The sequence below is a fragment of the Elephas maximus genome, chromosome 3 (assembly GCF_024166365.1).
Source record: "Elephas maximus indicus isolate mEleMax1 chromosome 3, mEleMax1 primary haplotype, whole genome shotgun sequence".
Classification (NCBI taxonomy): domain Eukaryota; kingdom Metazoa; phylum Chordata; class Mammalia; order Proboscidea; family Elephantidae; genus Elephas; species Elephas maximus.
Window position 1 is genome coordinate 102,745,432 of NC_064821.1, and position 15,911 is coordinate 102,761,342.

A 15,911-nucleotide genomic window follows, 5' to 3' on the forward strand; every position below is an offset into this window, starting at 1 on the left:
TTTCTTCCATGAGAATCCCTGAGATTTCCAAACTGCAAAAAACCTTGAAGAAGCCAAGATGACCCGGCCTTCTGTTAAGAGTTCACTACACCAGAACCATACTGTGTTTACATGGAAATGCCCGTCCCCCTATTTTCTTACTTTGTCACTTGGGCCACAAACAGCACTACTTGTGCTTCCCCATGAAAACAACTTCTTCAGCTTCTACCTGTCACATTTTTCCTTCATAATCCATGGGTGAGGACTGGGGAATTCTCTATCCCAAGGGCCCCCTTTCACAGAACCCCACCCAATGCAAACCAAATCCTGCAGATGCCTTCAGACTGTCGGTTTCCCAGTTCATCGTAGCCACCTAGACTCTGAAAAGCAGTTTAGATGGGACCATCTCTACAATGATAATTACTGTACCTTCTTATTTCTCATCCACTAGGGGCTGTCTTCCAAATCAAAAGTATGAGACAGAGTAAAATGTATAATATAAATTTATTCTGTGATATTTTCCTCATTGAAGATATTTTAAAACATTAAAATACATCAATATTTCATGGAAAAATACATAGTAAAAGAATTAAGATAATATCTATAATATACATGATTTGACCCTGAGTATCTTTTTTTTTTTTTCATTTCAAACACCATTTTTTAAAAAGTAACATAACATGACAAGGATTGCTGCATTCTTCATATACCCTGTGTCTCATAAAATGTAATTCAGTTGCTAGTTCTTTTCTCAACTATGTGTGTCAATGGTATTTGCTCCTGCTTTTCAACGGGAAGAGTATTCATTTTCTGTTTCTTAACAGTGATATTTAAGTCTTCTTTCTGTGATTCTTCAAGAAAATGCTTCATGCTGAGTCTGAATAGTAATCGAGGGTCTGGTTCAGAAAGTGGTGGGCAATTACAGATCTCTCTAATTTTAAGAACCTATAAAGAATACAATTTAAAAAATACAAATGTGTTAAGATTATTTCAGTAATTCATAATATGGTCTATGTAAAACAAATATAACACAATCTGTGGTTTTAAAATACATGGTACCTTAGTTACAACACATAAAAGAGAACCAGAGACAAATTCATGGTAAATAATTATATTTTCATGATTTGCTCACATATATTTAAAAAACAACAAGCATATCTGCAGTGACTGCCCAAATACTCTGCTGGGGATAAACAAGCCTTCTTGCAGATCCTGCCATGGTTTCAAACTCAAGCAGAACCTGAGAACCACCATCCACATTAGAAAAGATCTGAAGATTCTGTGAGATATTTTTTCAAGAAAAGCAAAACAATGGAATATAGATATCTGAGCTCACTAAAAGAAGACACACATAATAACTGGGACGGTTTGAGGCGGACCTTACGCAAATAACCTAGAAGGGTAAACAAATCAAAACCATGATAATTTTTACCTCCAGGTAAAAGAAAGTGCTGCATGGAAAGAAAAAGTAATCACAGTAGACTACATGGCTCGGTTGTGACTAGTGTTTACGGCTCTGAAAACAATGCATCCTGTAACGAAAATCACAACTATATTCGGAAGGGGGATAGCAAGATGTGTGTGCGTAAGTTGTGATAGTGATGAGAGAGCTTAGTTCTCATCCTCTACAATGGAAGATAGATAATGCCTAAGACTGAAAACCTGAAAAGCAGTAATGTAAGCACATTATGTAGACAGAGTAGGAAATACCAAAAGAGTCATGTAAAAGAGTTGAAAATGGTTATCTCTGGGAAGTAGGAAAATAGAGGGCAGGGTAGGAAGACTGATACTTTAATATCAGTCTTAAATAACAATGGAGAGCAGCTGTCAGGAAGGCCTACCAGATCTTCCGTCGCCCAAAGTTCGGAGACACGCACCCCAGCTAGGTACACATTGATCAGTAGCCAGGGTCCCTGCCCCCGTGCAATTTACTTTTGTATTTCCCTATTATTGGGTATTTGAATTGCTTCCATAGCTTTGTTTTATTTGGCTTTTATAAATTACCCTACTGTGAAAATCTTTGTCTAAAATAAAAAGATCTTAATTTTTAACTTCTGTTTGGTTTACCTGAAGTATATTCTCTAAAATGAATGACCTAACCAAAGAGTAAGAACAGGTGTATAATTTTTATTACATAGAAACAGACTGCTTACTACCTGAAAAGGCTTTACCAATTTATATGGCCATCAGCAATACAGACATACCTGAGTTATTCACAACCAGGTAAAACAAGATTTCATAATTTTTATCGAGACAACCACAGAATTTCAAAGCTCAGACTCCACAGAAATCATCAGCTGAAATTTACAGATGAGGAAATTGAGCCCAAGAGAGGTTAAGTGACTGGCAGAGTACAAAGAGCTGTCTCGGACATCAAAAAGCTGGGATTAGAAACCGCATTTGTTAATGCTTTCTGCACAACATGCCTTCTGCTCTAATGATTTTTCGCACCACATGATACGGTTCTGGGATAAATCTTTTACTATATAAATGTACTTTGGAAATGTTTGAGCTATGTTTCTTTACTTGTTAGAAAAACTATACTTTCTTCATGAAGGGTTTCTATCAATATTTCTTCATATGTAAACTGTTTCTCTCCTTTATCTAGCAAGAGGAATCCCGTTACAAGTCATATGTGTTTCTATCAAAGGTTCACCTATTTTGCCCAGTAAGCTTTTATTAAATATCCTGGTTAAATTTTTTTTTCTGCTTTTTTGCTTAACTTTCCATATTGATTTTGTTACATTTTAGGGTGCCAACGTGTTTTTATTTTTATAAATTCAAGCCTATCTTACTGAACGTATCTTCACTGAACAAAAGCAAAATTTTTCTATTGTACAGCTAGAGTACACCTTTCCATTTCCTTTGACTTTCCTATTAAACTTTGTGCACTGCACATAATAGGCACTGAGTAAATGCATGCTGAATTTTAAACAAATATTTATAGAATAGCTATGAATAAATCATTACGGTAAATGTCACTGGAAAAACACTCTTAAGAGTTTACAGTCTAATAGAAAGCAGGCACGCACTCTCAACAGCAAGAATATGTGGTTCTGAGAATCCAAAGGAAGATTTGGGGTTAAATATGGAATTTGCCAGCCACGTAGCATGTAACAATTCCAAAGGATTCCAACTAGAAGTGAAAGGAACTAACATGTACTGTTCACTTTCTACGTGCCTTGTTCTGGGCCAGGTATTTTACGTGTTATCTAAAGTTATGATGTGAACCACTTTTGAAATTCTGAGCCTGGTATAGAATTTTTACCATTAAAGTGTCTCACAAGAAAAGGAAGGAAAGAAAGAAGAGAGGGAGGTAAGGAGGGAAGGGCGGGAAGGCAGGTGAGGGAAGGAGAAAGGATTGATTTTACTCACACAAATACATAAAACACCTAGGAGATATTAACCAGTTGCTGTCAAGTCAGTTTTGACTCATGGCAACTCCATGTGTGTCCGAGTAGAATTGTACCACATAGGGTTTTCGATCGCTGATTTTTTGGAAGTAGATCCCCAAGACTTTCTTCCAAGGCATCTCTGGGTAGGCTTGAACTTCCAACCTTTCAGTTAGCAGCTGAGTGTTAACCATTTGTACCACCCAGGGACTCCCAGGAGATATCACCATCTCAAGTATCCCAATTTTACAGATGAAGAAAAGTGAAGGTTAGATTAGGCGAATTCCTCAAAATTAAGTGCCTGGGTAAAAATTAGAATCCAAGACTCCTAACTAACCCCCTGCTGTTTTTACGATACTACTGCCTATGGGCATCCCTTTCCCGTTATCAATTGATAACGCGCTAAATATCTGTAAGGGAGTAGGATTGCTATCCAACTTCATTGCCCAATTCCTCTATTTTTAACCCAGTATTACCTTACTTACCTTTCCTATTATTACACATCATGCAATTATTTAACTAATATTCACTAAGCATCTCAGTAACTGTCATAGTCCCTAGGCATACAGCAGTGAACAAGGTCCTTATATTCTAGGGGAGCAGAGAGACAATAAGATACCTAGTTAAGTACATGAAGAAACTAAACAGTAAACTGTTAGAGAATGGCGGCATGGAATGAAGCCTATATGATTCTGGGGGATCAGAGAAAACCTCCTAAGGGAGGTGATATTTGTGTAAAGAACTGACTAAAGAACATTCCAGGAAAAGAAACCAGCAAGAAGAGGAAATGTAAAGAGGAAACAAGCTCAACATGAAAGACCAACAGACAGCCTGTATGGTTGGACCCAATGAAAACCAGGGGAGAGTGATACATTATAAAGTCGAAGAGGTAGGCAGTAGCGAAATTATGTGACTTCTTACGGCTGCTAACCAAGAGGTCGGCAGTTCGAATCCACCAGGCGCTCCTTGGAAACTCAATGGGGCAGCTCTACTCTGTCCTATAGGGTTGCTATGAGTTGGAATCGACTCAACGGCAGTAGGTTTGGTTTGATTTTTGGAAGATCATAGTAAGGAGTTTGGGTTTTTAATCTAAGTTAGTTAAGCAATCACTGGAAGTTTTAAGCAAAGGAACGACCTTAAAAAGGTCATTCTGGCTACTGTACTGAAAATGGACTGAGAGGGTTTGAGGTAAAAAATGAAAGCAGGAAGATTAAAACAGGAAATGACTACAGTAATCTAGGGGAGAGATGATGATGACTTTTACTAGGGTAGTCACAGTGGTGATAGGAGAAGCGAGCAGATTCCTAGTGCACTGTGGAGACACCTGACAGTATTTCTCATGGGTAGAATATGGAGGGAATAGAAAGAGGAATTAGAGTTGTAAATTTCCTCATCTATTACTTTTGTTATGCTACCCATGCACCTGAGGATAAGGTACCTGCTCATAGTGAATGATTACTGTAAAGTAGTATTGTACTGTTTACTGGTTAATGACCCCGGTCTGTAAGTTCTTTTAAAGGTGTTGCTCTTATCAAACTGTCAAGACAAAATCATTTATGTTCATAAAATGAATTATATAATTAACAATGTCCCTTTCTATATTTTGAACCTAGAATTAATTTTTCACTGAACAACTGATTTTTGAACTTTTGAAAAAAATTCTCTGCAGTAGATCCCCATCGGGGCTAGATGTCTTTTTCTTTGCTAATTTGTTATGACCCTTTGGGTTTCTAACAGCGTTGTTTTCATTTATTTACATCTTACCTCTTTCCAAAATAAATCTGAGGAGGTTCCTTCTAGTTATAATTTCTACTTCTAGCTGGAGCCACTTTGGCAATTCACAAATACAAGCACGCTTTAAGTACTTCTCATTCTGACCTGGACTACTGTTGTTGGGTGCCATCGAGTCGATTCTAACTCACAGCAACCCCATGGAACAATGTAGAAGTGCCCCATAGGGTTTTGTTGGTGGTGATCTTTATGGAAGCAGATTGCCAAGTCTTTCTCCCATGGAGCTGCTGCCTGAGTTTGAACCGCCAATGCTCCAGATAGCAGCCAAGTGCTTAACCACTGCACCATCAGGGCTCCTTTAACACCATCTAATTAAAAATAACATTCTTGCAAGTATTTTGGTTTTCTTGTAAGTTAGTTATTGTAGTTCTTCTGCTGATCCTATTTCCATTTTATTCTTTGTGTTATTAACTGATCCAATGATCATCACTTTGACTAAATTTCCCAAAGAATCAACTATTGTCATTTTGCTTATTTCTACTTAGTTTTATTATTTATATTTTCCCTGTTCGGGGCACTTGTTATACTTCTCTAATTTCTTTTCTCATTTTCCTTTTAGACAATTAAATTGATAAAATTTGCTTTAAGTATAGGCGTGGCAGGAACTCATGAAAATATAACTATTATAAAATTTACTGATTTTTAAGATATTTTCTTATTGTTTATAGATTTCTCTCTTGCCTTATATGTACAGAATTTACTTTTCACGTGGCTGACCATCTTTTAATTTTTGTTATATTAATTTTACTGTGTTCTGACAACTTGAACTACATTTTTATTTTTGTCCAAGTTTTATGACCAATATTTTTATGAGATGCTTATGTGCATTTTAAATGAAAATATACACTTTTTTCCTAGTGTTTCATTTTGATGTCAGTTAAATTTTATTTTTCATTTTATTCATCTCTGTTTTTTGTTAATTTCTTACTTGATCTGTGGTTTTCTAAGAACGGCACAGTGCAAGCTATAATTCACAAATATATACGAACAACTAACTATCCATTTTATGTAATTCCTGATCTCCAATGGCTTTTGGCTACTGAGTACTTCACTGACAAACTGTTCTATGTGTTCCATTTATTAAGGGATCTTTCCATCTTAAAAGAAAAAAAAGTTGATTTGACTAGATACCATACAGATACCATACCTAAGAATATTTGTTCCATTGTTTTTCAATTTGTTTGGTTTCTTTCCCCCTAAACTCTTACACTTCTCCCAAGTTCGAAAAGGTCCAAAATCATTTTTATTCTTGTGTTCTTTAAATTTTCTCTTTTAACCCTGGCAACTTGTAAGAACCTGTTTTTGCAAAGAAGATTAAACGTGATAAATTTAAATATCCAGGTATCACCATTTCAGGGCTTCTCATGCAGGATGCTCTGGGAATCTTCTTAAGAAATCCATCTTGAAATTTGTCATCTAAACGAAAAAACTTCATAAAAAAACCATCGTCAAGGAAATGAAGATTATGAATAAATAAGCGAAGTTACTGGTCTTATCACTGTCACATGCAGCTTTATTTCCCTTTATCTCTTCAATAGTCTTCCATTTTTTAGACTGTATTTTGTTGTGGAGTATTTTAATCTGGCTATGCTATGTTCTCTATCTTCAGCATCAATGAGCCTTTGCTTTTTATGGCCTCCACTGAAAGTTTTACTGCGTCTCTGTGTATTTACAAGTTTAGCAATTTTCCAAAATGGATATTTTTACATTTTTAAAGTCATTCTTTTTTCTTTTACCACTTTCAGTGTAGTTAAATCAGACTAATCATGCAAGCTTCAGGTGGCACTATTTCAGTACAAGTTCTTGCCAGCTAGGCTGTCCTTATCAATGAAATAAAACTTATAAATTAGACCTCAGATTTGAGATTTTTTTTTAAGCCTTTTCTACTTTTTAAAGTCTATTTTACTGGGAGACAATGAGCATTTCAGAGGCTCTGTTTTTGATTCTTATTGTTGAATTTAGTTTGGATGAGGGTTGTTGGGCTGTTACTAATTAAGGACAGCGCCCAGAACACAGGAGTCAATAAACCTTTTTAATAAAATTACTAGCATCTTTCTTTTCAGCTCTTTTTCCAACTCTTGTATACTTATATCATTCTGATTTTTAAAAATTCTCTTACCTACCTCTTAAATCTACTCATGAATAGGAGAAAAATCTGGCTGTAATGTCTTTTACTCCAGTAGGGTTGATTTGGCTGCTCTGAGCTCCTTCTTCATAGTTCTATATATGTTCCTCATATGATGCACATTCAGGTTAGCTTTTTGAGACAGAGGAAGACAGTCCCTCGATCAAAACAAGTTCTCAGGTTGCTGAACTGAGTATTTGCAAGGTGCTAAATTACCACCCCATTATCATTTGGTGGCCATAAAAGGGAAAGCCACCTCTACAAAGGAGTCAGATTGTCACCACCTGAACCCACTGATCGACTCTGGCATCACTAAATGTGAAGCAACCAGATATTCAGAGCATCCTGAAGCAAAGCAGTATGAAGCATAGTTGCACAACCTGGAAAATACTCTTGACAAAATTTCAGTTCTGTCAAAGAACATAATTGTACTGGATAATCTTACAACATGCAAGGACAACGTGTATTCAAAGGACTCCTGTACAGGAAAAGAAAGGACTAACAGAAGGGAGTAACACATGAAAGAGATCAGCTCCTATTCTGCTAAGACAAAGGACTGAGCTTTTTAAAGGAAAGTTAAGGGGGGCTGGTTATCGGGATGGGTAAGTGATTTACCAGGTTTGTGATTTAGGGCCATTTTGTTCAGAATGTTTTCTTTTCTTACAATAAGGCCACATGGATCCTTGAAGACCCAGAGGGAGACAAAAGGTTGGGTACCCAGAGATTGTAAAGAATGAGGGAGAAAAAGCTTGGGGAGATGAGGGAAACACTTAATACTCAGATAAACAGATAATTAAGTCCATCGAATCAGTGGTTTACAGTAAGCCTCCAGATACACACGAGTGAGGGGTTTCTTTAAGAAAGGGCTCAGTAAAATTCAACTTTGTCAGTTCGATTTACAGGAATAAAACAAGTTAGAGGACACCACAAAGAAGCAATCAGATAAATTCAAAATGTGGAACCAGATTTGTTCAGCAAGACAAAGACAAGTGCAAAAACAGATAAAACAAAGGAAAGGGGGCACTGTTCTGAGGTCAAACGTAACAACTGACCAAATGACATGCACATGTGGATCTTGATGGATCCTGATTTGAACAAATCAATCATAAAAATATACTTTGAGACAGGGAAATTTGAATACGGACAGAATATTTAATTTTATTAAGGAATTACTACAAATTTTCTTAGGCATGATAATGGTATGATCATGGAAGAAAATGGCACTACTTTCAGAAATGTTTACAGATGGGGTGAAATGCCTGATGTCTGGGATTTGCATTAAAATACTTCTTTAAAAAAAAAAAGGGACAGATGAAGCAAGTGTGACAAAAGTGTTGACACTGCGAATGTGAATGAGTGGGAAATGGAGGTTCATTAAATCACTCTCCACCTTTGCATGTGTTTAAAAACACTCATAATAAAAAATCAAATGTAAAGAAAAACTCTTCCTCCGTGTTCCCTTTTCCTGTCATTTTTGAATTTCCATGATTTTACCCTTGATTTTACATTTATGTCTTTAATTCTAAATACCAATGGCTCACGAGAGATCTAAGTATTTCCTAAAAATGAAACTAATTCCTATATCATGCAGTCTATTTCCAATTCCCTCCATCTAAATTTCTATAGGCAAGCATATACTTTCCAAAAAAGCCTAAGGATTTTAGCATCACTAATCTCAATGCAGAAACTCACTAGCAAAAAATTTAACAGAAATGAATGAAAATAGTAGGATGCTACTTTAAGAGACAGACTAGAAATACAACAAAAATAGTGCTTATGTGACTACTTAACAATAACAAAACAAAACACTTACGTTTATATATTAACTTGATAGGATGATTTTATTTGGTATTTTTCTCTTCAAAGACGAATGATAACAGAAATAAAAACAAGAAAAATTGTGCAACACTTTGAAATTGCAAAAAGTGTACCATTTGGGGTTATTGCTGCATTTCATGCTCTTTGAGCTACTTTAACCGAAAAAATTTACAACTCTGTAAATTATGGAAAACTGATGGTAATGCAGATGATACTTACCCATGGAAGTGAACTGTGTTTGCTGGAATGTAACTGACTACTGCCATATGAATAGATCAGCTTTGCATCTATTTATAGATTAATTTCAGCATTCCTTATTGCCAATACACGTAGTCCCCAGGTTACGAATGAGTTCCATTCCTAAATTTGTCTTTAAATCGAATTTATTCACAAGTCAAAACAGTTAAGTATGGTTCCTATGTAATGTTAACCAAATATTTGTCTTAGTGTATAGCATACAATGTACCTTTCTATGCATAAAAACCAGTAAAGAAACGCTTCCAAACACACCTTTAACATAATAATACAGTAATAATAATAATAATGTTTTGATGCATGTTGCAAAGTAGTGCCCATTTGTTATTACAAACCATTGTACATACCTCACATTTTTAATATAATAGGCTTTACGGGGATTGGTTTGTAACTGAGGGTTGACTGTAAGTCAGGTGTTTGTAACCTGAGGACTGGCTGCATACTTGCGGCTCTTCGAATTCTGTGAACTCGTCGTAACATACCATTGATCCCCTAATCAATTAATGAGGTAAATAAAATTTTAGATGCGTTCATTTTATATTTGTAGGGGTCATAATTTTACCTTAAAAAATTTTATCCTTTATCGCATTTCTTTTCAAAAACTGCAATGGAAATTAGAGTCTGGCTAATTTCTGAAGTGGTCTAAAGTAAACATACATAAATAATTGAAAATTTAAATACATATAAATAATTTAAAAATTAAGCCCACTTTTACACAGCTCAATTGTTCTCTGGATTGATAAGGTAGTACAGAAAGGTTTTCAAACAAAAAAACATTTTATAATCAACCATTCCTAACGTATGAGAATGATGCATTAAAAAATGGCTATATTATTCCCAGTAACAACAAATGTATTTATTAAACAACGCTCACATACATCAGGATTCTATGCACTATGCACTGAGTATAACAGCAATTACTTATTCATAAAAAATAAACTATAATAACATTTAAAAAACAAAAGGAAGGAAAAAAAAACCTAATGCCTGAGAGGCTTTGTGATTGAATTAGAAGCTTCCTTTGAAAATAGAAACCAAGACATTTCAAGGGGAAAAAAATCACCTCCATTTTTTTTAACGTGCTTTTCTAAAAATATCATTACTTTTTTCCCCTTTCCCCCCAAAAGCAATTTTTTCTAATAGCCCATTCATTTCAACCTCAAGTATACACATCACATGCACCATAATGTTTTGTTAAGGTTTTAGACAACGTTACTGTCAGGCTTTCTGGCTTTATATGATTCAGAGGCCAATTCGATTACAGCAGCTGCTATGATATTTGCCTTTTCCTCAACACTCTCCATGTCAGACAAAATGAAATTCTGTAAGGTGAACAGTGTATGTCTGTGTACACTGGCCAACGACATTTCACTTCAATGTTAAACACAAGCATTATTTTCTACTCATGAGATGTCTAATATTAATGATTTATGAATTTACTTTGTCCAATTATAAATGCGTAAGGAATGATTTACACATAAGTTCAAACCCTCAGCTTCCTGAGAGTTTAAAGGACTCGGATTAAAATGCAAGCATTTACAGCCTCCCACTGAGTTATCCTGATAATCTAAAAACTGAATGTAGTAAATCTGAGCACTGAGATTTTTAAGTTTACAAAGAAAGCTGGCATTGAGAGTTCTAAGAACATTAAAAATGAATCCTATTCAAAATTATAATTATAATAACATACCCCCAAACAACTGATAAATCCAAATTAAATGTTTTTCCTATATAGTCTATCATCCTCCATCCCTCTTATCCCTCATGGAGGGGAGGGACAGCAGAGAGAGGGACCTGGGGAGAGAAAACCAAAAAACCAAACTCGTTGCCATTGTGTCGATTTCGACTCATAGCGACCCTATAGTTCAGATTAGAACTGCCCCATAAGTTTCCAAGAAGTAGACTGCCACATTTTTCTCCCACAGAGCTGCTGGTAGGTTTGAACCACTAACCTTTGGGTTAGCAGCTGAGCACTTAACCATTTAATCTAAATGCTTGCCATTTTAAATAAATCTTTCAAGTAAGTTTCAACCCTGGGTTATATACAATTTTCCTTATTCATATTTATCCATATTGTATAAAAATTCTTATAGGAAAAAAAGTTAAATACGGTATCTCTTTGAAGGACAAATTATGGCAAAATATATAAATGTAAAGTCTGAAGAGTGTAACTACAGAGTATAATTTTAAAACCGTCATACTATTAAACATCAACAGGTTGATACAACATCTGTTCTTCAATTTTTTCACCCAAGTTGTTATGGTAACCAAAATATGTGGTATATGTGTTTCCTAAATTTACCCAATTATTTCAAGTAAATAAAATTATAACATACCAGCTTATTAACTACAAATATTATTATTACTACAAACTTATATTATCCTTTTTAAATATTAATAGATGATATTATACTTAGGATTATATTTAACTAGGTACTTATACATGCTTTATCTTGGAATCCACATTAAAAAAACAGCAAGGGTATATATTCTAATTTGGGGGTGTTTTCTTGATTTAGAAACGGAACAAAAACGGAAGTAGTATATTTTCTGAACAATATACACCTACTCCTCACTATCAACATGGTTAGGTTCCAAAAACCATGTCGTTACGTGAAAACTGGTGTTACATGAAAATGGAGGATGACCAGATCAGATCACGAAATGGAGGATAACTATATCATTATATTACTGTCAAATTACATCATTACATTACTGCTAAATTACATCATTACATAATTGCCAAGCCACTGAGAATTACTGCCCATACAAGTTGACACATAACCTTAACCATCACAGCCAGAATTACTCTTGCCTCACACCTGGGTGTTCGTTACTGCCAGATGTATGCCATTAATGAGCAAAATAGTCGGATAGCAGATTTTTTACTATTGTCATAAATGGGAAATGTCAGATAACGAGACAGTCGATAAGTGAGGAGTAGGTGTACTATATTAAACACTCCAAAATTATATGACTGTACTGCTTTGTAGGAGCTGTCAATCATGTTCTTTTAAAACATAAGTCAGATCCTGTCACTCTACCCCTCTGTTCAAAACCCTCACTGGCAACCCATTCCCGAGCAAAAGCCAAAGTCCTTAGAGTGGCTATGAGGTCTCCCTTGCTCCCCTCCCCCTATGCTCCTCTTGCTCACCCCACTCTAGCCACTAGGATTTCCTTGCTGTTCCTTTAATATGCCAGGTTCACTCCTACCATAGGGTCTTGTACTTAATATTCCCTCTGTCTGGAAGGCTCTTTCTTCAGATAGCCATATAGCTTATGCCTTCATTTATTTCAAGTCTTTGTTCAAATATCATTTTCTCAGTGAAATCTTCTCTGACCAACCCTATTTTAAACTGCTATTCTGGCACCCCTTCCCCATCTTTGCTTGCACATTACCTGTCCTTCTTAGCTCCTCCTTTTTCTCCCTAATACTTATTACTTACTATTACACTATATATTAGTGATCTATTCTGTATATTACTAATTTATTGTAATTATTGTCTGTCTCCCTTTCAGAGTAAGCTCCAGGAGGGCAAAGGTTTCCTCTATTTTGTTCATGGCACCTACAACACCTGCAACCTAACACAGAACAGGTGATCAATAAGTATTTGTTGAATGCATAAAGTGTAAATGAAAAACATCTTAAGTGTTGACATGCTATGGTAATAAAGAATGTATTTTGTGATGACAGTCAAGGAATCCAGTGAGAAGTAAAGATATGCAATCTTCGTAAGTCAAATTAAAACGTTGAATTTATCAAAATTTGTGTTCTTATCATAGAACCACAGAATCTTCATTTTTTGGTTCTCCTATGAACCTGATTCACTTACAGGCTCTGTCTTTCTCGTATCAATTAAATGTGGAAACCAACTAATACTGTTACGCTGTCCTGGATCGAGTTCTGTACTATTTCCTGGGTAAATGCACCCGCTCTCATCTTATTACCTCTTTTTGAGTAACTCTGAAATCCTCATCTCTGGCCTAGACTTTTTTGTGCTCTGGTGCTATATTTCCGACTACCTTTGTGATATACATCACTTCGGGCATATTGTCAAGGCAGTCAAAGAACAAGAGCCTTAGGTGGAATATAACATTGTACTCTTTTCAGTTTAAAAAAAAAAAATTAGTCTTTAGTAGTAAAAAGACTCCCACAATTCTATATATTGCCTAAGGACTCACTTTCTTTCATTATAGAAAGTAGACCTATGATAGGGAATTCCAATCTCTGAGTTATGACTATGTATTCTAATTAACAATATCAGTTTCACTTCAACCACTGAATTATTCCCAATATTGTAATAGAGTTTTATCACTTTCAAATTGAATTTAATCACTTGGGGGGAGAAATGTAAGGAATTATATGAGGTTTTGAAATTAAGTTTTTGAACTAGTAAACTTTATTTTTAGAAGAAAAATATCTTCAATAATTTTCATCAACTCCCAAATAACATGTTTCTCCAATCATTTTTCTTCATACTCACTAATCAATTATTATTTTAAAGACTTCCTGAAAGAACTTTTTTTTTTTTAAACCTCCTGAAGAGTCTCAGTAACTTGATGATGAAATGACAATTCAGAATTTAGGAAAGACTTCTGATGAAAGTTGGCTAGTGGAATTTATTATTCAGTTTAAACAAACCGCATACTTTTAGAATTTCACTGAGCAAAAATAAAAAGAAAGAGGATTCCAAGAGAAAAATGTGTGATTATTATTAAAGCCTCCCAGGGTGATGAAAAGGTCCCTGGGCCTTGGGTCACACTAACGCATACAAATCAGTTACTGATTAAACACATAATGTCCTAGTCCTATATTGCTCTTTTAAGAAGAATGATTACTATACATTTTATCAAGTAAATGTCACTGCTATTTCTTTCTCAAATATTTTTTTCCTTCAAATTAAGAGTACAAGTGAAATATACTTAGGAGAGGTATTAAGAACTCATATCCGGCTGTCTGTAATGCAGACGAAAGAAACAAAGAATACCCAATTTACTCCTCTGCTCAAAACCTTCTACTAGCTTCGCATGCTACCTTAAGTAGAATTCGTCATTATAATAGCTTAGAAGATCCTTCATGGTCTGGTTCCTCTACACCGCTTGGAGTTCATCTTGAACATTCTCTTCCTCTCCTACTCCTTTCAGACTCAATGTCTACCTTCCTAATCCCTGAACACACCAAACATACTCACTTAGGTCCTGTGTACTTGCTGCTTTCTCAGCCTGAAAGGCTCTTCCTCCAGATATACACATGACTTGCTCCTCTGCTTTCTTCCAGATTCTGCTCTGTGAGGCTTTGACAATGCTACAGAGTACAGCATCCCTTCTCTACTGCCCAGCTTCCTCAGCTCCCTGCTTATTTTTCCCAACGTGCTCATTATCATTTGACATACTACATATTTACTTGTTTATTATTTGCATTACCTAGAGTGTTATCTGCATTATCCAAGAAAGCAGAGATGTTTTGTTCCTTGCTTAACCACAAGCAATAAAACACAAAAATAGGACAATATCAATGAATATCAATAAACATTGATCAAACGAATGAATGAATGACTCTTGTGCTTGTTTCTTATCCCAAACTAAATGTAGACTAGACTCGTCCTTCAAACCACACACTACTATATTTCTATTTCCCTTATGATAAATTATATTCCTTATTGTATTAATGATTATTTTGTACTTAACACCCTGCTGGTATCAAGAACCATGACTTATTTGAAGTTATACTGAATGATACTTCTACAAATACACCTGGACATGTTGTATACTCCTTTACCAAAGAGCCCAGTACCGATTTTTAAATTGCTAACGAATGTCGTGGTTTCATAACCAAAAGTGAGACAAAAGAGCACATGTAGTATGACTTGGATATGTCTGACATTCATTTTGCATTCAGGTGGAAACCACAGAAAAAGTTTTGAATGATGTTAACAAATCAAAAGATTTTCAGCAGATTTAAAACTGCTTAGGAGAAAGCTGTCTCAGCTTAATGTATTAATGAATTTCTACAAAAAGAGCCAGAGAGCATACATTCCACTATATCTTCATGAAGAAATAAAAAGCCATAAAGCCAACTGATATGAAGGGATACTTCCTAAGAAAATAAATTCAAGCATCACTACAGGGATTAATATCCAGTTGACCCATATCTTTGACACAGCTCATTGACTGATATTTTTTAACAATAAGCTTAATCACTAAGAAAAGATTAAATTATGATCAATACGTTTAAAAAAAAAAAACCAATATGCCTTCCTTGTTTAAGAAGGGAAGGCAAAGAAGAGTTTTAGGCTTTCATCAAATCAGCTAAAATTAAAGGTATGATACTAAAAGGGTTAAACCTTCGCCATCAAGAAAAGTTACAGAGCAATTTCTTCCCCAAGACTGGTAGACAAGGTTTTATTTTTCAGTCAAATCCTTTGAAAGCTCGTGATTAATAATTACAATAATCAACATAGTTGACAGACTAGAACTCTTTCTAGCATAAGAAATAGTAGAATTAAAATAAATGATACAGTAAACACAATTTCTTGCCTTCTATAGCGTTA

The 15,911-nt window shown here is 35.2% G+C and overlaps 1 protein-coding gene across 5 annotated transcripts in view; it reads right to left on the reverse strand.

Annotated features, from left to right (window-relative positions):
- Positions 1 to 481: 481 nt before the first annotated feature.
- Positions 482 to 15,911, reverse strand: part of OMA1 (OMA1 zinc metallopeptidase) — a 102,939-nt gene continuing 87,509 nt past the window's right edge. For 3 of the 5 annotated variants that reach the window (XM_049879385.1, XM_049879387.1, XM_049879388.1), the window contains exon 9: positions 482 to 924. In XM_049879385.1, coding sequence (XP_049735342.1) covers positions 712 to 924 — 213 coding nt within the window. In that variant the 3' untranslated portion in view covers positions 482 to 711. The other 2 variants (XM_049879386.1, XM_049879389.1) reach the window with 2 other exon arrangements.